General features: G+C 40.1%; 1 protein-coding gene across 9 annotated transcripts in view; it reads left to right on the forward strand.

Moving 5' to 3' along the window:
* Nucleotides 1-23978, forward strand: part of RARB (retinoic acid receptor beta) — an 824831-nt gene that overhangs the window by 640238 nt on the left and 160615 nt on the right. The window contains exon 1 of one of the 9 annotated variants that reach the window (XM_058553943.1): nucleotides 20565-20659. The exons of 7 other annotated variants lie outside the window; for them this stretch is intronic. Coding sequence is in view for 1 of the 2 variants with exons in the window: in XM_058553936.1 (XP_058409919.1) it covers nucleotides 20860-21016 (157 nt within the window). In the remaining variant the exon portion in view is untranslated. One more of the 9 variants, XM_058553936.1, reaches the window with a different exon arrangement.

Consider the following 23978-nt stretch of genomic DNA (forward strand, 5'->3'; position numbering starts at 1 on the left):
AAGCCAAGGGAACTGTTGAAGTATGTTTGGTGGTAGCATTAATAGCAATGATACAATGGTCACTCTCCGTGAGAGTATTCCGTCTCTTCCTTCTTTGGTTGGCTCCCACCTCCTAACCATAAACGTACTGTCCTTGGTCCTCCCTCTTTGTTTTCAATACTCTCTTTTTCATGGGATTGCCATCTATTCCCATGACTCTCTAACCTTTACCAACATGCCTATGCATCCTTCCATATCCAGGGTTGGCCACACTCAAGTCACAGATGCACATAACCACCGGCTAGATGTGCTCAAAACCTTCTTTGGACGAGGATCACAGAGTTGTCCTCCTCTGTGTGGGAAGGCACGTGCTCTGAGGAAGCACACAACCTTCATCAGGGATTGTATTGGTTTGCAAGGGCTGCTATAACCAAATACCACAGACTCGGTGGCTTAAACAACAGATATTCATTGGACTTCTAAGGTTTAAAGTCCAAGATCAAAGTGCCAGCAGGGTTGGATTCCTCTGAAGACTCTCTTCTTGACTTGCAGTCAGCCACCATCCTGCTGCCTTATCATGTGGTCATCCCTCTGTGCACACGTGCCCCTGGTGTCTCTTCTCATAGGGACAATGATCATATTGAATTAGGGCCTCACCCTAACAACTTCATTTTAACTCAGTCACTTCTTTAAAGACCTTATCTCCAAATATGGTTACATTCTGAGCACTGACTTCAACTTATGAATTTTGAGAGAACAAAATTCAGCCCATAACAGGGATGAAGCAAGACAGGGTCATCTGCCTTGCAGCCAGATCAGCCACAGCAATAAGCAGGGTGACAGCGGCTACAGGCACTATCGTCACATCAGACCCTTATGCTCAAATATTTTGCATCGTCTCAACTCAGGGTGATGAAAACTGAGCTCGTCATTCATGCCAAGGCATCTTGATGGCTGCTAATCATCACCACCAATCCTTTGTTCTGATGCCTCTAAGTTATCTTTACTTGCTTCTCTCTGCCTTTAATGTGGAGTGATTTATCAGGTCCTGTAAGTTTTTCTGGACTAAACACGATCTTTCACAACTATCTTTTTTTCTATTTCTACCACCCACATTGTTTGAGTTACCTAACTGGCTGCCTCCACTATAATCTTTTTCAGGATATTTTTACCAGCCACGTCATGTGCTGGCATGTGCTCTTTACAATGCCTTCAGAGGTTCCCCACTGCCTATCGTCCGATATTTGAGGTGCTCCTCAACAGAACCTAACTTTCTAATATTGGCTACAAGCCTCACTACAGATGAGCAAGTGGACTTACCAGGTAGCGTGGTAGTCAAAAGAACACAGTCTTTAGAGTAAAACAGACTTGGATGCAAATTCAAATTATTATTGTCATTTGAGACATGTTAACTTAAACTCGGTTTCCTGGTCTGTAATATGAGAATAATAATACTTAGCTTGAATGTTGCTGGAGAGATCACTTCATAATATATACCAAGTGCCTGCTTGAATATGGTATGTTCTCAGTTAAATGTGCAATCATTATCATTCCTGACTGCACCTTTGAACACACTATTCCACCTGCTGGCTGTGAACTCTCCCCTTTCTATGCCTATCTTAGTTCCATTCTCCAGAGTCCATCTCTTTTTATATCTGTGCATACATACACGTAGACACACACACTGTTGCAGAAAACCGAGTCCCATTCATTTCTCGTCACCCTCCCCTCTGCACACCAAAGGCTGCTTATATGCATACCTGCAGTCCTCCGCCTGAAGGCACTTTCTCCTGGCCATGAGAGCCTTCTTGGCTCTCACACAGTACAAGCTGGAAGTGTCAGAGAATTAAACAGTCCTCAACAGGGACAGATGGGCAGCTAGTGGATAAATCCTCAAGCCTTCTTGCCCTTCTGGGAGGATAACTCTCAAGCGCATTCTATACTCTCTCCCAAGATCCCCAGCAAGATTGAACTCCAGCTGCCCACAGTGGAACCTTCCTGATAACACAGCCTGTGTCTATCTCTCCCTTCACCATCTCACTTCCCCACTTCCCCACCGCTGCTTCCTGGGATCCCCCACATAAACTATGTGCACTCAAAACCTGCTCTCAATATCTGTTTCTGGGGGAACCCAACCTAAGACACAAACATAGCATGTGTCATCTCCCATCAGCTACAGAGAGCAGGCTCAGTCTCTCACTTCCTGACTCCTCAGTAACTTCTTAGCTCCTGCAAACAGCTGGAGCTCGTTCTAGACGGTTGCCACAAGGAAGTTGGAGTCGTGGTTCATGCAGTGTCTCCGGGGCCACCAGAAGTTCTTTTTCCATTAAACGATTGTTAAGGGAAGACTTGCCTGGCTCCATGCAGTAGGCAAAGCAAGCAATGACCATAATAAATGCCACCGTGGCATATAAAATATGACAAAACAAAAACTATGATGCTATGAAATGCTCAAGAATGAGAGTATGCAGCAGGTTCTTTGTGATTTTATCTGATGACCTGGGACCCTCTGGCCACAATGGCCTAAGCCCACTGCCATGAGCTCTCTATTCCTTGTTCCTTATTACCAGAGGAAAATGTGTAGCTCATGACTATCTTCTACTGACACAACAAAAAAATGTTTTCACCTTCATTTTCTTGTTGTTTCCCTGAGAGACCATACAACTGACTTTGCTTTTGTCATTGAGCATCTGCTTGGGAAGGTTCTGCAAACCTTCTTCCCCCTCTTCAGATTACACACCATATGCCATTATCTGCTGGGGTTGCACATTTTCCTGGTTGACAGTCACTATAAACTTTTGCATGTCTGGAACACATTCATCATAAACTCAAGACTTTATTCAAAAATGTGTTAACTCTATAGTGCCATGGGGTATAAGGCCCTTCTCTGATCAACTTGAATATTCCGGATTCATAGAGAATGTGAAATCCCAGAATCTTATCCCTTTTAACATTGGCCATTAGAATCTCTAAAGTGGGACTCTGCTTGAAATTTCCAAGATTTGAATATGGAGTGTGGACTGTACAAAATTTTGCTTTCTTTATTACAAAGGACTTTGTGGTGGTGTCCCCTCTAATAATATGCAGAATTTAAAGTAACCTATAGAACGTGTGGTCCACACCCAAGCCAGCTGAGCAATTCCCTATGTCCACCCTCCAGAAATTTCACTGTTCATGTCCCCGTGGGTATAGAAAGTACTTTAATGCCTTTTATACAATGGGATCTTAATTTCACATCCCAGGAATTCTTCTAGCAGGGAGTTGCAGAAACAATGGAAATATTGCTAATTTTGGTCCTGGACAAATTCTAAATCAAACATGTATTTACATCAGACAGTTTCTCATTGCTATAGATCTTGATCACTTTCTCATGTTTGAGCACCATTTATAACAATCTACTTCTTGTTTTCATCCCTTCTCTTAGCCAACAATCTATCCATCATTCTCCCTTGGTGAGATTTTGTACTCTGGCCAAAACACACCGAGCTCATCCCCCAGTCCTGAAAATGACTGATAACAGAACAACTGAGTGTGGGTTATCCTGCCACTCACAATAGGCTGCCCTTCCTTTGATTTAACAAGATTTTATAAGCTAAGATATAACCAAGTAGGACTAGTCGGCCAACCTTGAATTTCCACTGCCTGGCTAATAAATGGTGCTTTCCCAGGTGCTGCCCTTCAACAGTTTCACCAATCTGTCTCCAGTGTTTTCTCTCAAACCAGCGGCAGACTAATTGCTAGAAACGTATTGCCATGTCCTCTAGTTATCATCTGAACAAGGCAGTTCTTTTTATCCTAGAATCTCAACTGATATCAGCTGACTTTATAAAGAATTATTTAATTCATGCTTGTCTTCATTCCCTTTGAATCTTGGAGCAGTGGACTATCTGAGCCTAGTGGTATCTGTGTGACCCATATAAGGTTGTGACTTGTTTGTTTCATTTATTTGCTCTTTGCTTAATTTGCTTCTCTGGTCCTCTGAGCCTCGATAGAGAAAATCTAGAAAAAACTGGCGTAGTGTCTAGGCAAGAATTTGATAACCAATGGGTCCTCAGGTCCCTTTACCTGTGTAAGTTCACGGAAGCTAATATTTGGTATCTCTACCCAACTTTATGTCCAGTGATGTCATGTTAGATGATTCTTGAAATTGGCCATGGTCAGAGTATTTACTCCATGGAAATCAGCAAACACTGCAAATCAAGGCTTCTCCCCCCCAGAGAGTTGTTAAATATTTACCAGCACACCACTGGGCAAAGATCAGTCTATGTTTGGCATAAAAAGTCAAGATCTTACAAAAGCGTTTGAAAATTTTTCGGAGAAATTGGAGCTGTTTCTCTAAATCAGTGGATCCCAACCCTTTGAGACCCAATATCTCCTTCACATACTAAATAGTTTATAAAACATCCTATACCATTCTGAAATGAAATTCATAGATAATATAATCTACCCACACAAAACTTTTTTTTTAAAAATCAGCATAATATCCCAAAGATAATATAAAAGAATAATGAAAGAAAAGTTAGTTGTAATATATTAATTTATAGTTTAGTATGTAAATGTTTGGGCATGACTACCATAGAAGACAAAGTAGTTGAATGTTCATGCGGTTATGTGGAACCAGTATCAAAGCAGCAGCTACAATGCAGACTGACAGGTGAGGTTTTGGTGAATCAACATGATTTTCTGAAATAATAAGCAACTCTTGGTAAAATTCTGCACAATACAAAATATACTCTTTCTTCAATACACAAGGTAGTTGCATCTTGGAAGATCCAATACATAGTAAAACCAAGCAAAAAACTCGTTTGTGTGTATGCATGAGAAGGAATTCGTTTCTAGGTTCAGGTTGTTTACCTGCGTGTATTACCTACATTCTCAAGTCCTGTGGGATGTAGGTAGTTCTTCATTGTACAGAACAGCTGACATCCCTAGTGCCACCCACTTAAATGCCAGTAGTGCCCCAAGTCAAAGAGGCAACCAAAAATATCTCCCAAAGATTCACAAAGCAGCCTAAGGATAGCACTGTTTTGGTTGAGAACCAGTACTCTAAATTAAGACCAAAGAATTCTCCTTGAGAGTCTGATGGGTTGGTTTCAAAAAGAATTTATTGGGTGAAAGGATGGTGACCCCTGGGCATCCAGAGACGAGGTCCCAAGCTACCCAAACTCTCAGCAAGTCCAAAAGATGCAGGGGTAACTGGGAGAGACAACAGGGGGCTCTGAGGCAGAGGGACAGTGCAGGAAAGACTCCCTCCAGCGGGGGCAGTGCAGCAGGAGCCTAGGAACTGGGAGGCTGGGTGAGAAAGAGGGCAGACGCAGCTGACATTGGGAAAATGGCAAACTGTAAGTGGAGTCACCAATCCTGCTTAATAAATTGTCTGTCCTCCAGGAATCGTAGGTGGGGTGAAGAAGAGTCACGACGGGACGTTATGGAGCTTGGGGACTCCCTGGAAATGACTCTGCAAATTATCTAACCACGCTTGGCTTCTATTATTACACTGTGGTCAAGGTGCTTCTTGGTGGGGAATTGATAGCAGACAATTATCTAGAGGAAAATGGATATTTTATTTTTCTTTTGTTCTCTGTCCCTCATTCCCTTCTTTCTCCTGCATTTAATTTCTTAAATATTTATTTGTAAGATAAAAATTATATCCTGATATATTGAAGCTTTTGTCTTTCTTCATTAGAAGGGATCTGGTTATGTAGATGCTGACATGAGATTTCCTCAAAATGCTCTTTGTACTTTAGAGTTAAATATTCAAAGCTAGTTCAGGAGTAACTCCTAGGCTCCCCGTCTGCCCTTCCCCCCTGTGTTTGATGTGCTTATGGTAAGAGCACCTCACTTTCTTAAGGTTGTTGACTGGAGTAGGTGTTCTCAAACTTTTTCAAGGACCAATCGAGAGAAGTTAAAAAAAATCTGTGAGTCATCTGTCCCATTCATTCTTTATTGATTAAGCAGACACTTTTATTGAAATATACATAGAAAGAAGTACACAAATCATATGCATACAGTTTGGAATTTTCTTTTACAACTGAACATACACCTTTAACCAGCACCTAGATGAAGAAACAGAATACCAAAAGCCCCTTTGTACCTCTTTCTAGTCACTAATCCTGACCCAAGGGTACTAGGCATCCTAACTTCTAACAGCATAGATCAATTAGGCCTAGTTGTGAACTTAATATAAATAGAATCATAGAGTTGTACTTTTGTGTGTGTTTCTAGCTTCTTCCACTCAACATTATACATTCATCCACGCTATTGCATACAGTTCAAGTTCATTCGTTCTTATTGCTGGATGGTATTCTATTGAGTGAATGTATATTTTATTTATTTATTCTATTATTGTTGGATATTTGGGTAGCTTTCCATTTGGGGCTACTATGATTAGTGCTGCTATGACCATATTTTTGTATGTGTCTTTTATTTGAACATATGTATGCATTTCTTTTCAGTATATACATAGGAATGGAATTACTGTGTCCTATGAGTTTGTTCTAGAGTTTGAGGTGTTGTCAGAGCACCTTTGCAATGAAGGCTTGTTGGTATCCAGCTGCAAAACACTGGCATGGCCAGCATTTATCCTCAAGGGTTAGTGTCTGTACTATACTGGTTGTTAAATATTTTGTTAAATACTGTTTTCTGTGACAGCTTTATTGAGGTATGATTGACACACATTAAACTACACATATTTAAAGTGTAAAATTTGATGTTTTGACATGTATACACCTGTGAAATCATCACCACAAAATAATGAACATACACAGCAAAAGAAACTATCAACAAAATGAAAAGGCAACCTATGGAATGGGAGAAAATATTTGCAAATCATATATCTGATAAGGCATTAATATCCAAAATATATATAGAACTCATACAACTCAATAGCAAAAAAACCAAACAATCTGATTAAAAAATGGGCAGAAGATCTGAATAGACATTTTTCCAAAGAACACATGCAGATGGCCAACAGGCACGTGAAAAGTTGCTCAACATCACTAATCATCAGGGAAATACAAATCAAAACCACAATGAGATATGACTTCACACTATTAGAATAACTCATCAAAAAGACAAGAGATAACAAATGTTGATGAGGATGTGGAGAAAAGGGAACCCTTGTGAGCTGTGGGTGGGAATGTAAATTGGTGCAGCCAGTATGGAAAACAGTATGGAGGTTCCTCAAAAAATTAAAAATAGAACTACCACATGACCCGGCAATTCCACTTCTGGTTATTTATCCAAAGGAAACAAAAACACTAACTTGAAAAGATAGCTGCATCCGCATGTTCATTGCAGCATTATTTACAATAGCCAAGACATGGAAACAACCTAAGCATCCATCAATGGATGAATGGATAAAGAAAATATGGTATGTATTAATATATTATATATTATGGTATATATTAATATATATATGTACAATGGAATATTATTCAGCCATAAAAAAGAGTGAAATCTTGCCATTTGCAACACCATGGATGGACCTTGGGGGCATTATGCTAAGTGAAACAAGTCAGACAATAAAAGACAAATACCATATGATCTCATTTATATGTGGAATCTAAAAGAATAAAATGAACTCATAGATACAGAAAACACAGATTGGTGGTGGCCAGAGGCAGAGGGTGAGGTGTGAGTGAAACAAGCGAAGGTCATCAAAAGGTACAAACTTCCAGTTATAAAATAAATAAGCCCTGGGGATATAATGTACAGCATGGTGACTATAGTTAGTAATACTAAATTGTATATTTGAAAGTTGCTAAGAGAATACATCTTAAAAGTTCTCATCACAAGAGAAAACAAATCTGGGGCCGGCCCGGTGGCATAGTAGTTATGTTCGTGCACTCTGCTTTGGCAGCCCAGGGTTCGCAGTGGACCAAGGCGCCACTTGTCAAGCCATGCTGTGCGGGTGTCCTATATAAAGCAGAGGAAGATGGGCACGGATGTTAGCCCAGGGCCAATGTTCCTCAGTGAAAAAAGAGGATTGGCAACCAACGTTAGCTCTAGACTTACTGTAGTGATCATTTCGAAATACAGTCATGCACTACATAAAGACATTTCGGTCAACGACAGGCCACATATATGAAGGTGATCCCATATCATTAGTACCATATAGCCTAGGCGTGCAGTAGGCTACAGCATCTAGGTTTGTGTAAGTACACTCTATGATGTTCACATGACGACGAAATCGCCTAGTGATGCATTTCTCAGAACACATCCCCGTTGTTAATCGAGGCATGACCATATATACATAAATTGAATCATTATGCTATATACCTGAAACTAATATAAAGTTATATGTCAATTATATCTCAATAAAAAAAATAATGAACATATCTATCACCACCCCCAGAAGTTTCTCCATGTGCTTTTGTAATCTTGTCCCTTTGCCCTTCCCTATTCCTCCAAACCCTGTCTTTAGACAAACGCTGATCTGTATGTACTCTGCTACTATATGTTAGTTTGCAATTCCTAGAATTTCCTTATATAAATGAAATCATACATGAGATACTATTTTGTGTCTCTCTTCTTTCTCTCAATATAATCATTATGAAATTCATCTATGTTGTAGCATGTATCAGTGGTTCGTTCCTTTTTATTGCCAAGAGTGTTCCATTGTATGGATATACCACATTTTGTTTATCAATTCATCTGTTGGTGGATTCTTTCCAGTTTTTGAATGTTACGAATAAAACTGCTATGAACTTTCATTTTATTGAGTAAAAATAGGTTTTAATATCTCTTGTGTAAATATCTAGGAGTGGAATGGCTAGATCATTTGGCAGGTGCATATTTAACTTTTTACAAAATTTCCAAACTCTTTTCAAAGTATTTGTATGATTTTACACTTCTGGTTAGTAGTGTGAGAATTCCAGTTTCTCCACATCCACAGCAACACTTGATATGGCAGTCTTTAATTTTAGCAATTCCAGTGGTGTGCCATGGTATCTCGTTGTGGTTTTAATTTGTATTTCCCTAATGATTAATAATGTTGAGCATCTTTTCATGGGTTTATTTGCCATCCATATATTGTCTTTGGTGACATTTCTGTTCAAATCGCTCACCCACTGGGCACGAAGGTGGGGTACTTTGTTGTTACTGAATTTTGAAATTTCTTTATTTTGGATACAAATTTATTATCAGATATATGCTTTGCATAGTTTTCTCCTAGTCTGTGGTTCATCTTCTCATACTTTTAGCAGAGTCTTTCAAAGGATGGAAGTTTTAAATTGTGATAAAGTCCAAATTATCAGTTTGGTTTTTTTGTGTGTCATACTTCCATGTCATATGTGAGAAACTGTGTCCAACTCAAAGTCACAAGATTTTCTTCTAAAAGTTAACAGCTTTATGTTTTACATTTAGGCCCAGGATCCATGTTGAGTTAATTTTTGTATTTGGTGTGAACCATGGATCACTGTTTTGTTTGTTTTTTGCAATGGACATCTAATTGTTACAGTGCTATTCTTTGAAAAGACTGTCCTTTCTCCTGGTCTGCCTGTAGGTTGAACGTCCTTATCAGTGAATTAAAAGCATAAGGCTTATGCCATCAATTTCATGTTTTAAGTCCTATCTTTTAATAATCAGTCCCAATTTTGTTTTACTTACAGTGGGGCCATTCTAATTACCTTGAAACAACAGATCATAGTTTGTGCCAATTTTAAATTTCTACCAAGTTGTATGTGGCTCTAGTAATCAGTCTTCCATGAAGTGCTATTGGTTCATTCATTCACTCATTCCAACAAACATTCATTGAAGAATTACTATGTGTCATGTACTGTTCTTATTATTGAGATACTCACAGTGAAATGGATAGAGTTGCTGCCCTCGAGGAGACTACTTTCTATTATGGGAGCTATACAATAAAGAATAAGTGTTTGCCAGGTAGTAATAAGGGCTATAAATTGAAAAATGTAGGGCCAAGGAACAGACAGTGATGGACGTGATCTGGAGTCCTATTTTAAATAGGATTATTAGTGTCTCAATTAAAGCAACATATTGAAAAAGGCCAGAAGAAAGCAATGGAATAAGTCATGTTGATATCTAAGTAAAGAGCATTCTAGGCAGAGCAAAAATAAACTCAAAGACACTAAAGAAGTGTATTTGGCATGTTTAAAAAAGAGCTGCAGAGGGTTTGGGGGGTATTTGAATTGAGAATTTTAGACCTTGAAGAAACCCTCAATATTATCCAGTTCCAGGTTTGCTGGTAGATTGACTTCATTTTCAAAGCCAATTCAAATGGATTGGTAGTGAGTGCCTACAGCAGCAGTCAGCAAATTTTTTTCTGTAAAGGTCCAGATTATAAATATTTTTGGCTTTGTGGGACATATCGTTTCTGTTGCAATCACTCAACTCTGTCATTGTGTGAAAGCAGCCATAGACGGTATGTAAACAGATAAATATGAGTGTGCTGCGCCCCAATAAAACTTTATTTTACAACAACAGGTGGTGGGCTGGATTGGGTTCTTGGAGTCTGCCAACTTCTGGGCTAGTATGTTGTTGGGCAGCCTTACCCAGATCTTGCCGAGGGACACACATTAGTAATTCTGTCATGGGCTCATTTGGAGCACCTCAGCCATGTATTTTCCCCTGTGAGTCACAACAACCTCCTCGTGTTACTGATTAGACCAGACAAGTTCTCACAAGCTGTTAGTGGAAAGTTAGATCTCCGGCCTCCCAACTCAGTTTTGTTAAACTAGCATGGCCTTATCCCTCCAGATTTGCCACCAATTACTTTACATGTATATAATGGTAATAAAGCTTTAAGGGCTGCCTTCCTCTCCGAGGACAGCCCAGATGGGAGCCTTTTCCTAGGACATTGCTGGTAATGTTCAGAGTTAGAAGTGAGCGCTTCTGCAGAGCTTTGTCACATTCTGTCTATGCCACACAGAAAAACAAATGAAAACCTCTGCCATTTGTCTCTGAATCTGGAGCATGGATGGGAGTGGAAACCAGCTGTGTTCCCTGCCACTGACCAGTCCTCCCAGCCAGAAAGGAGAGAAGACCCTGGCCCAACTGTGGAAGAGAGCAAAGGAGACCTCACCAGATTTGGGCAATAGCATGAGGAATACCAAGATCTTGTTTTTTCTTATTTTAAATATTATACACATCAAAAGATGTTTGATTAATTAGAATATAGACTAAACTTGATTTCAAAAGAGACCCAAAACTAAGATGGCATAAATAAGATAGAAGTTTATTTCTCTCATGTAATTGTCTAAAGATAAATGGTCCAGACCGGCAGGGTAGCTATGCTCCCCATGGACATTCAGGGGCTCAGGTTCCTTCCAATTTATGGCTTTGCCTTCCCCTGGGCTGCTGTCCTCATCTATACAGTCTGTACACGGTCCTGCAACATTCCAGCTGGCAGGGAGCGGGGAAGATAGCAAGTAGAAATTGGGAAATTACTTTTTAAAGAAGTGACATGGAACTTGCACATAGCACTCTTGACCCCATTTTGTTGATGAGACCACGGTCACATAGCCACATCTAGCTGCAAAGGAGGCTAAGAAATGTGGTCTCTATCTGGGTAGCCATGTGCTCAGCTAAAAATCTATTATTTTGGATCTTTAAAGGGGATTATGACTCAGGAGGGTGGCTGGAGTTAGTAGTTTGCCACAGGGTTTATAAAAAGAGGTGAAAATATTTTTTTGTTTGTTGTTACCTAATGTGTGAATAGTAATGCCTAACATTACATAATACTTTAGTGATTTATAAAAATCTTTTTCATACATTATTTCATTTAATTCTTCAACATTATCTTCCTTTGAAGAAGACATTATCATTTGAAGTAGATATTATTTTCATTTATGTGAAGACTAAGTAAGGCTCAGAAGGATTATGAGATTACCTAAAGCCACACAGCCACTAAATACAGGCCAAGACTCCACTCCAGGCTCAGAGCTCTACCATTGCCACTCCTAGAAACTCACCTTCTTAACACCTTACCCTCTAAAAGGCCTGTGTCCTGGTGTTAACCAAGTAGAATGTCCCCTCAGAGCAGAGGGTCTGACACTAGTGTGCAGAATAAGTACTTGAGGACTTTGATTAAAATGCAGATTCCTATGCCCCAATCTGAGAAATTTTCCTTATGTAGCCCTGGGTGTGAAGCCACAGAATTGCCATGCTTTGGGAATCATTGCAGCCATCTTATATTTTACCATTGCATTTTGCTTAAACAGAGAGGGGAGATATTTCATATTTCTGTCTATTCTTTCCCTTTCTGCCTTTCTATGCTTATATGTTACTTAAATTTTGGAACTATTGCCTTCTGAAAAACTTTTCTAATTTCTTTTTGAAGCATCTTTAACTCAAAACAAAAAAGCAAACGATGACAAAATGTCAAAAACTAATTTTGGAAGCCATCAGGGTATCCTCTCAAACAGAACTTTTCAAAGCCCTTGGTTGAGGTAGACGTTGAGAAGGTAGCTTTATACTCTGCAGTTTGAAAGGAGAGAGAAAACAATTTTTTTCATCAAAAATATTTTTGTTGCATTCATAGTATGTGTATATGTGTGTATGTAACATATGTCAATACATATCATTGTTTCCTCAACAGAAATTCACAGAGATTTCTATCTGGCTTTAAGTTACCCCTACAATTCCCACTCAGTCTCAATGGGCTTTTTTTTTTTTTTGCCTTTTTCTCTGTCAGACACCAGGATGAAATTAAACTCCATTCCCTCTCCAATGGCCTCTCTGATGTATTTACTACTTTTTACATTCCCTTTCCCTGTAGAATCTGATGGAAATTCCTTTGGGGCCTTTAGCTTTCCCTCAGAGTCAGAAACTTTTGTGTTGCTAATGGAACTTGGCTTCATTAGCATTTCAAATCCTGGGATGCTCTTAGAGATCAGTGTTAGATCCGAGGGGCTCCCCGGCTGCAACCTGATTTATCAAACCTGTTTCACTGAACTCTCCAGTGGCCACTGCCTTTGACCTTATTTCTGCCAGCACATCTCATCAGGAAATCCTTTTCCAGGATTCTTGAGAAAGACACATGTATTATCTGAGAAGCTTTACTTTTGTCCCTCTCACTACCCTGTATATTGCCTGCCAAAAGCCATGCTCTCTCTATTACCTTAGGCAGTTAGATCAGGGGTAGATGATGGGTCAGAGCATGGATAGATGGGTAGATGGATGAGTAGATTGGTAGATGGGCAGGTAAACGGCTGAGTAGATGGGTAAAATTAAGTGGGTAGATGGACAAGTGAGTGGGTGGATAACTGGAAGGGTAGATGGATTGGTAGATGGGTAGATGGGTAAATGGGTGGATGGGTGAGGTAAAGGTATGAGTAGGTGGACGAATGGATGGAAAGAAAGGAAAAGATGAGATAAATAACATAAGTCTTCCATCTTGTGTTATATCCTTGCCATTTAATTAACCATAATTGGCCTTATGTTCCTGAGGCTGAATACCACTTCTGCGGAAAACAGCAAGTCACATGATACATTTCCTGCCTCCCACAAGAGCAGCAGGATGAGGCTTGTCAAATATTTCATTGCCACTCTGACTCAGTGTCTGCTTTGTAAAATAAAAGAAACTATCCTTCTTTATACAACATATATAAAAATGCTTCAATGCAGTGGTACTTAACTAGGCATATACAGCAAAATCTCTTGGGGAACATGCCCTAATTGCATATGCCTGGACCCCACAGCCTGAAATGTGCATCTTGGTTAAAAATAACTGCTCTGACAGAAAATCCTCTGTCCATGGCAGTAGTATTTGAAGAGTATTTGAGTTATGTGTTCCTGACTTCATTTTGTCCTTGCGGACATTCCACTAACATTTTTAAAGCACTTATTATGTCTCAGGCAACGTTCAAAGTGCTTTTTACTTATATTACCTCATTTAATCTTGACCACAACCCTTTAATGTAGGTACCATTAATATCTCCATTTTACAGGTGACAGAATTAGGTATGTAGAGGTTAAGTAATTTGCCCAGGGTCATGCATCTAATAAAAGGTGAAGTTGGGCTTCAAGCACAGATAGTGGGTGTCCAGACTCTATGGTCCCACCTACCCTGTTCCACCGCCTCTCTGATCACTAGGCTGACCTTTTAGAGCACCGTGGTCCAATAGAACTTTCTGCGATGATGGAAATGTTCTATATCTTTGTTGTTCTATTACATGGTAGCCACTAGGCACATGTGAGCACTCTTAAGCACTTGAAATGTGGCTAGTGTGACTGAGGAACTAAGTTTTAATTGTATTGAATTTTAAATAATTTAAACAGCATAATTTAAGAGCCAACTAATAGCCTCTGTTCATACATATGATCTACAAAAAATGAAGTGCTGAACTAGGAATTAAGGTAGGCATCTCAGTTATAGACATTATCCTTTATTAATATTAACATGAAATAATTGCAAAGCACTCTTAGAATCCTTTGTGCTTCTTTTTATCCTTGAAAAGAGTCTCGCTGTTCTTCTAAGCACTCTGCCAACTGGGTGGCATATCTAGTCTTAGCTCATTGGAAGATGTATTGAGACAAGACAGAAAAAACAATTCAGGCAGAATAATACAGGGATGTCATGGGCAAGTTGTATCATGGTGGTGCCACTGGTATGTATTCTCAGGAGTTAGTGTTAAATTTTCCATCTCCCACATACTGCCATCATATATTGGGGGTGGGGTTGATGGAAATAGCTGACTTTAAAGCAGAGTTTGATGGTGGAGAAAAGAAAGTACCGGGGCATCTGGGCTCATCTGAAGGAGAGATGCAATCTCACGCCCCTTCTTACAGAAAGAAGTGAAGTAGGAAAGTGGGAAATTATGAGCCAAGAGAGAAGGAAAGATGATTCTAGATGAAATGATATAATAAAAGAGCCATGTTATTCTTGGTACACAAGTTGAAACTGGGTGAAGCTTTTCAAGGAGAAGGAAGATTAAAGTGTTAACAAAATCGAAATGTATATAGCTGGGTTTTATAGGGACAGAGACAAGGCGATATAGAATTTCGTGAATTTGTTAAATGTTGGTTTAGAACAGAGGTGGACAAACTACAGTCCATGGGTCAACCCCAGTCCACTGCTGGGTTCTAGAAATAAAGGTTTATGAAGCACATCCACGTCCATTCATTTATATATGGTCTATGGCTCCTTTATACTACAATGGCATAGTTGAACAGTTACAACAGAAACTATATAGCCTGCAAAGCCTAAAATATTTCCTATGGGCCTCTACACAAAAAGTTTATTGAGCCCTGTTTTAGAATAAAAGGGAAATACATATTAGCACAGCCACTTTGGAATATAATTTTGTGTGGCCATTGAATTTTAAAATACACATCATCTTTGACCTAGCATTACTGCTACTAGAATTTTACCCAGCAGGTGTTTGGGTACACATACCCACCGGGCTTCTTATAACACTGAAAAACTGGAAACAACCTAAATGTCCAGTAGCTGGGCACTGGTTAAATGAAGTACAATGCAAATTAATGTAAGGAGATACTATTCAGAATTTTTTTTAATAAGACAGTTCTATATGTACTCATTTTTTAAATGAGATCTGTTTATTGTGAAAGAATGTTCAAGAAGGATTGATAAATAAATGTTGCAGAACAATATGCATTATATGATTATATTTGTATAAAAGCCACAAACAGTCCACAAAAAACGATATACAGATACATGCCCTGCACCTATCCCAGTGCCTGGCATGGGGTAGGGACTCAAGATTTGATGAGTGAATATATGGAGGACTTATACATGTAAATTTTTTTATTTTTCACTTTATATCTTCTAGACTAGACTCTCTGAGTTTTTATGAATATGTATTACTTTTTAAAAAAATCTAAATTAAAAAGGGAAAAAATAAACATGAGGAAATTGCTAAAGATAGGTCTCCCCGAAACTGATGTTGAGGATACCACCAGCAGTGGCAGTCAGCTGAGAGCTGGTGGGGAGCTCATTGTTCTGTACTGAGAAATTCAGGAGGGGATGTATTTAAGTTCAAGTTGGGACCCACAGAAACTGTTGAGCTTGAAGAGGTGTCTTTCTGAGTCATGCACAGAAAAAACAGAGAAGTGTTAAAGAAAACGGCTCAGAAGTATGGAAAGGAAAAAGTGTGCCCCTTGTCCTGGGAAAATGATGTTTGTAAGTAACCAGGTGGGAAGACTTCATGGAGGAAACTGGAAAAAGCAGGCAGTTGGGGAGAAAGGAGCCAAAAGAAGGAAGGACACAGTGGCCGACCCTCAAGGTGCAGAAACATTTTTGAGACAGAACAAATGTTTCATGGGGTTCTAAGAAGATCCACTGAGACGTAGAGCCATCTTGCAAGTTCCCGTTTGGAAAGTGCTTCGGTGTCTTCTGGTATAAGATCCATGGACATCAACAGTCCTGGTATATCAGCAGGTGTTCAGATTGAAGGGCCAGAAGCAGTTTCTATGTGTCGATTAATGTTAGAACTTCTCTCAGCTCCCAACAGAAGAGCAGCTTTGCCTGGTGACGTGGAAGCCCTGGGAACAGCCTCAGCACTTGCCATACGCTTGCGACACGTCCCTGCTTTGGCTTCCCTACTGAAATATATACATCACTCAGTACTAGCCGTTTATTCTCCTGGCAGAATTGTGGCAAGAGGGGTTTATATGAGACTAACAGTAAAAAAAATAAATAAATAAAAATAAAACCAAAAAAATAAAAAAACATGAAAGAGGCAGGTGTGTCTTTTAAAAACACTCACGTCCACCTCCCTCTATCCCACCCCTGTGTCCGCCTGCACTTTGCATGACTTGTTCCTGGGGTGGATATGTCTGCGCCTGTGAGAATCTTTTTATTTAGACATCACAAGGCATTTGACCAATTTTGAGCACAGCCGGCTGCAATACCGGTGCACAGAGACGCCTGCTCTTTCTTCACAAAACTCTCCAGCTCAAACATGTTTGCAGAGCATGATTCATGGTGTTTCTTTCTGGATTGTCCAGTGGGTAATTGCTGTACGAAAACCAGAGAAACAGATGTAGACCCTGAACCCTGGCTATAAATTTTTGTTTTATGATTATGGGTTTCAAATGTGCTGTGTCACACTGACAAATATATAGTTACTTGGAAACAAAATGGATTTTGGTCTCAAACTTTGGTTTTTTGTTTGTTCGTGGTTGGAAATACTTTTATTAGAGTTTCTTTTATCATTGATCAAACACAAAGAAAAGAGAGGAGATGACACACATCAGAAAGTTATTTTGTGCTGTACCAAGAGGATATTTGGGAAAGGTTTCTTCCAACTGTTTGATTAATGTTTAAAATAGATGTCAATAATTTAAACTTCATTATCAACAAATTAATTAGGCCATTTTCACCTTCTATCTATTCATTAATCTTTATGGTGTGTGAAGATGTATTTAAAGAATTGTGACTTATTTGTATATCTTTCCTTAATATTCCTTAAGATGAAGAACTTGAAGGAAAAATCAAGTTTTCAAGAAGTATAAGAATTAGACTTACTGGTGAAGAAATGATAAACGTGTGGCTAAGTTTTGGGGCTGTTTTATAAATTAATCACTTGGATTAAATAATAGCTCTAATAATTGCTATCAGCATAATTAATTTTTGATGAGAAATGATGAATTGACTGGTGAATACTGTTAAATTATAAGAAACCCATAAGATTCTGTTCATAAGGATTTAAAATACTGCTTGTTCATTTCAAGGCCCGAGTTTATTTCTCTACAGTCAAGAGAACTCCAAGGTGATTATAAATTTTAAATTTTCATGTGCAAAGAAAGAAAACACCAAATCTCCCAACTCTTACCCGCCCCCACTCTCACACACACTCTCTCTCACATACATACACACCCACACACACACTCTGTTATTGTTTTTTGTACCATGACAGTATTGAGAGAAGAAATGTGGGAGCAGTGGTTTCCCTTCCTCGATGAAGCTGATTCTCTAGCTTAAGAAATGAGAGTGAACAGAATTTTGGGGACACCATCCCCATCTTCACTTCCCTGTGGCCAGTGCACCCTACCTTTTGGAAAGATGTTGAGCAAGGAAGTGCTGCAGCCCCCCTGGGTAACAGATACCTGTACACACACACCTGGCTACGGTGCTGTGTTTCTCATCCCTCACTTAGTTCCTCCTGCTGTACTTTAAACATTGCTGCTTCCTCCCTTCTCCTCAAACAACTTTTCCTCCACCTCCATTATCGGGTATAAAATGAGCCCCGTTTCCAAGGAACCCTGAGGACCTTAAATAAACATTTGGAGCTATAAGTCTCGTGGACCACATCGAAATGGGCACATAATGTGGTGCTTTGTGTATCTTTACAACTATCTTAATGACAGTGTGTTAAATGTTTTGTAAATTCCTCTGTGCTCCTTGCTTCAAATGTGTTTTCATTGTAGTTAAAGGGTTTCTTATAATAAAGCTCTGTTACATAATGATTGCCTTATAAAAAAGAGAGAAAAAAAAATAACAAACCTGTAGTTTCAGCAAAATCTCACCCCTTTATCGCCCTGGACTTTTCAGTAGCAAGAACCGAGCTTGCTGGGCTGAAAATTGTTTTAATGTACCTTCCAAAAAGGATCTTTGACTTGGTAAGTGTGTGCGATGCATACTTTTCATGTTACACCACGAGTGCCCCTTAGCAACTCTTGCTAGACAGAGCAGCGTTTCAGCATGGGGCGCGGTGCCCCCTGACAGGCTTTTAAAAGGCCTGGATGCCAATGCACATTCCAACACTATCCACAAAAAGGAGACTGGAACAGCGCTCTTCCCTGCAAGGGGCAAGGAAGCTGCCCCTCACTGCCCACCCCTGGCCCGCCCTGTTTTGCGGGAGAATTTTAAGTAACCACTGGAGAGGCAGTGGAGGAGATAGGGCATTTCATTCCTCCCCAGAGTTGACTTTCTTTGGTGTGCGTTGTATCCTTTCAGCAAGTTGTGCAAAATGGCTGCAGGATGGATTGGCTCCGCCTTTTAAAGCTTTCAGTCTGCCTGAGATTATTTGTAAATATTGCCTCTGTCGGTCTGAGTGTTTTAAGACTGGTTAAAAAGCTTCTCCTTCCTCGAGGTTGGGTCAGTGTGGGAGGTATAAAAAAATCATCCCTTTCTCTTAAAATTACGGTATTCTAATAAGTAGCCAAGAACGGGCAGGGGCTAGCATAGGTGAAAACTGGCCCTTGGAAATATAAAACCTTCACCCTTAACCAGTTCTCCAAATATGTGTTTAATTATGTCCTGGTGGTGATGGTGGTGTGTGCGTGTGAGAGAGAGAGAGAAACAAAGTGGTCACCAACATGCTATTCAGGGTGCAAGGCCGGGGGAACAGCAAAGTAACTTTTACTTTGGACTGGGACTCCAGAGAGCCGGGTTCTAGTCATGGTTCTGAGCTGTGTGACCTCAGGCAGGTCTCAGCCTCTCTGGGCATGTTTCCCCAGTTGAAAAATAAGAGGATGAATTACAGCTAGTATTTGTTCCAGGATATGTGCTGAGTGCCAGGCAAGCACTATTTTTTTTTTTTTTTTTGTCCTCACAACAACCCACTGAGGTGGGTATTATATCCCCATTTTACAGATGAAGAAACTGAGGCCCAGAGAGGTTACATACAGCTCCCAGATCACACAGCTGGTGAGTGGTAGAACTGGAATTCTGATCCAGTTCAGTTTGACTCTCACATCCATGCTCTTGACCATTATATTATGTGTTCTCAGATCAGGAGCTAAAATCCTGTATTATCTATGTGATTGTGTGTGTGTGTTTGGGACAGGAGTAATTCTTGACTACTCCATATGCTGCATATAGACTGGAGAGAATTTTTAAAAAGTAAGTGAATCCAGAAAGCTGGATTTTTACTCCAGAGCAAATGCAATCCCTTCTGCCAGGGTTTTCAAGGCGGATAAAGAGAAAAAGACAATCAAATGGAAAGTTTCTCAACCCAAGGCTTCCCCGAGGGGTAACTCTTCTCTGTTCTACAGTTTAGGGCTTGCATATGCTTTCTCGGGAGTGGAAAAATACATAACTTACAAGGAATTTAACAGACAGAGAGGCGCACAGAGGAATTTAAAGGGTGGGCTGGGGGCGAGCAGTGGGCGGGAGGCGAGCGGGCCAGGGGGAACACGCGCTTGCAAGCTAAGCCGCTGCAAATAAAAAGGCGTAGAGGGAGAGAAGTTGGCGCTCCACATGAGCCGGGAGCGGCGTCCTGGCCCCTCCTCTGCTCGTTTTAAAAACACTTCTTGCATTGTTTTTAAGGTGAGAAATGGGAAGGAGAGCCGGCTTGCGCGCTCGCCCGCCGCCTGCCTCTCTGGCTGTCTGCTTTTGCAGGGCTGCTGGGAGTTTTTAAGCTCTGTGAGAATCCTGGGAGTTGGTGATGTCAGACTCGTTGGGTCATTTGAAGGTTAGCAGCCCGGGAAGGGTTCACCGAAAGTTCACTCGCATATATTAGGCAATTCAATCTTTCATTCTGTGTGACAGAAGTAGTAGGAAGTGAGCTGTTCAGAGGCAGGAGGGTCTATTCTTTGCCAAAGGGGGGACCAGAATTCCCCCATGCGAGCCGTTTGAGGACTGGGATGCCGAGGACGCGAGCGAGCCGGGCAGGGTCTGTCTGGGCACCGTCGGGGTAGGATCCGGACCGCATTCGGAAGGCTTTTTGCAGGCATTTGCTTGGAAGGCGAACTTGGGATCTTTCTGGGAACCCCCGCCCCGGCTGGATTGGCCGAGCAAGCCTGGAAAATGGTAAATGATCATTTGGATCAATTACAGGCTTTTAGCTGGCTTGTCTGTCATAATTCATGATTCGGGGCTGGGAAAAAGACCAACAGCCTACGTGCCAAAAAAGGGGCAGAGTTTGATGGAGTTGGGTGGACTTTTCTATGCCATTTGCCTCCACACCTAGAGGATAAGCACTTTTGCAGACATTCGGTGCAGGGGAGATCATGTTTGACTGTATGGATGTTCTGTCAGTGAGTCCTGGGCAAATCCTGGATTTCTACACTGCGAGTCCGTCTTCCTGCATGCTCCAGGAGAAAGCTCTCAAAGCATGCTTCAGTGGATTGACCCAAACCGAATGGCAGCATCGGCACACTGCTCAATGTAGGTTTATTTTTTCCCTTCTTCTACCGAGAAAAAAAAATTAATTGTCTCTCTTGCATGCAATAAAGACATGGAAACAAACTGCATTGGTAGCAAGACAAAGGATTTAATGATTTAATGCTGAAAGGGTGTGATATGCTGGCGTGCATATTGATTCCCTCTGCTGAAAATTTCCTGTTAGATGTTTTCTTCCCAAACAACCCCTCCTGACCCCTGCTCCTCTTTTTACCAACCTTAGAGTCTCTTGAAAACAGTTTTAAAAATATGCATAGAGAGGGAAAAAAAAGCAGAGGGTGACCACAGGACTTTGAAACATTCTTCAAGTAAGGCAATTTGACATGTTGCAGTTTTTACTAAGGTGTCTGCAGAGGGGAATTTAACTTTGCTGTTCTTTGGATTAGCTGCTAGTTGTATATATCCCCCCTTGTGTATTTCAGCAGTCCAAAGTAATTAAAATATGACATCTTCCTTGCAAGGAATTTAGCCTAATTAAGGTGGCTGCTGCTCCTGAAGTTCATAAACTAGTCGTTAAAGATGCTGCCTCCAGTGTTTTCCTTGCTAAGGAAAGGCAATATTTCTTAGCATTGACCCTGCTGCCACCTTTCCGAGTCACTTTGTTGCTCTAAGAAGTTGCTGTTTTGCTAGAAAACTACTGGCAATGAACACCCCTTGGGCTGAGCCATCCATTATTTCCATATCTTACAATTCAGCCGGGAACCTGGACATCGGTTAAAGGAAAGGAAATATAAATGGGGTAGTCCAGTTTTTTAAAAAAATATTGACTATTTGGTTATCTGATGCTGACACAGTGCCGAGGCACGCATCTGGTCAACAGTAGCCTGGCTGCAGGCTTGAGAAATGACCAGAAGTCCCAGAAAATCCCACCTTCGGGTGGCTGTGGTGGGAGCCTGCAGGATGCATCGCTGCCCTGACAGTGATTTAGATAAATGGCTTGGCTATCTATCAAAATGTTTTTAGTACTTTATTTGACAATTCATTGGAGCATTAGGCTGAAAATGACATTTTAAATCTTTGTTTTCAAAGAGGTCAAAGTTTAACTGGAAGAAATTGAGTTTTCCTAATAACATGGTGGCTTATCTAAAGAGAGAAGAAAAAGGAGAGAGGGGGCAATGACAAGATTTAAATTGCCCTCTCTGAAACTTTTTTTTCAGGATAAAGACTTGCTTCTTGGGCCAGGAAATCAACAGGTTTGTAGCTTAAAAATCAATAACCATTTGATGCCAACAGTCTGGCTGTCTGACTTAATATTTCGTAGAGCCATAACCACGGCAAAAAGAATATCATTTTTAGAAGAAGTCTTAATCTTCTGCTCCCCAAATGCCTTTTCTTTCCTGCTGCCTATTTACTTTCCGGAGAACTCAAAGAAATTCAGAGTTACAAAATAATTTTCCAACCCACTAACAGATCTTTTAGACCTGTCTTCTCTGTAGCAATTAAAACAGTCTGAACAGTTTCACTTGGAATTTCAGGAAACTGGAGCTTTCTAAACTTTTTCTGGTAAGAGAAAGTTCTAATGAAACATATTTTTTAACAGAGGAAAAAAAATGCTCAGGACCCCGGCAAAAAGCTATTAGACCTAATAGAGCTTTTACAAGTAGACATTCTCCCTTTTGTAATTAATCCTCCAAACATGCCTATTAAGTTGTAGGAGAAGGGGGAAAAGCTTTGTTTGTTCTTGAATAAGTTAAACAAAGAATTTGCCTTATCTAGGGAGAGCCAGTGGTGAATGTGTCATTCGCCTAGGGCCTGCCGATAAGCCAGAAGTGTTGATAACAGCAAAGTTCAGCTAATCAAAGAAACTTGCATTAGAAAAAGTAAATAAAGGCATTTGACAAAGGGATTTCAGAAATTCCAGTGTCTTATTTTTGTAAGCAAGGCAATTAGTGCTTATTGTGGTCAGTGTCACAAAGCTTTAAATCCCACACCTCAACTTCAGGTAAAAGGAATAAAATGTAAATATTGCTTATGCCCAGTCAGAGCTGCTTTATCCTCCATAAACCACTTTATGACTGGTCAGTTTAGTTGTGTAAGCGATTACGTTTTTAAGCATAAATAAAATTCTAACAAATGTCTGCCATGCGGTGTTTGGTTCCGGGTGGCATAGCTAGTTAGGGTTTTTGAAATAAAAGCATATCAGGGCTGCGTTTGTATAAGTAAGAACATAAAAACCACAACCTTTTCCATTTTACTTAATGACTGTTTTGACGAGAAGCAGATCTGTTTGTGCTCTTAACACAGAGGAAACAGTGGGCAAGGAGGAAAAAAAAATAGTACTAAATTCCAACCCAAACTATTTTCTGCTTTGAGATCCTACCTATTTTTTTATGGTGTGTGTGTGTTCGTGTTTGCAGTAATTAGAGTAAACCCTTTGAACGTAAAATGCACCAGAAGCTTTCTTTGAAAGATGTTAGAATATTCTTTTTGTTTTCTTTTTTAATTTTAAAGACAGAAAAATGATATGCCCACCAGCTGCCGGTTGGAGTAAGGCCTTGAACTGCTTGTTATAAAAATGCGAAGTCAGGATTAGTGGGCTACTAAGGGAATGTGATAAAAATAATACGATTTAACACTGCCTCTGGAAAGTATTGGAGTCACTAAGTTTCTATTCAGATGCTTTCTGGATTATCTTGGTTTTAGGCTGCTGCAGATGTTTTCAGCATTAATTGCTCAGTGGGCCCAGGATAAATCCTAATATTTGTGGTCTAAATATAGTTGCTTTCAGTGAATTCATGAGGGTGATAACTTCTTGGCCCTTTTTCCCTGTCTTTCCCCTACTCAACACATGAAAAGAAAAAAATATTTTCTTTTTGAAGTAGTATTTTGCCTGTAATGAGGAGAGAGAATGTTTTAAAAAACAAGCAGTAGCAATGTGTGATTAAAGAACGGAAAAAAATCCCCTTCTCAAAGCCCTGGGACCTGAATTTTAAGTATTAAACAGTAT

Source organism: Diceros bicornis, chromosome 2 (genome assembly GCF_020826845.1).
Source record: "Diceros bicornis minor isolate mBicDic1 chromosome 2, mDicBic1.mat.cur, whole genome shotgun sequence".
NCBI lineage: Eukaryota > Metazoa > Chordata > Mammalia > Perissodactyla > Rhinocerotidae > Diceros > Diceros bicornis.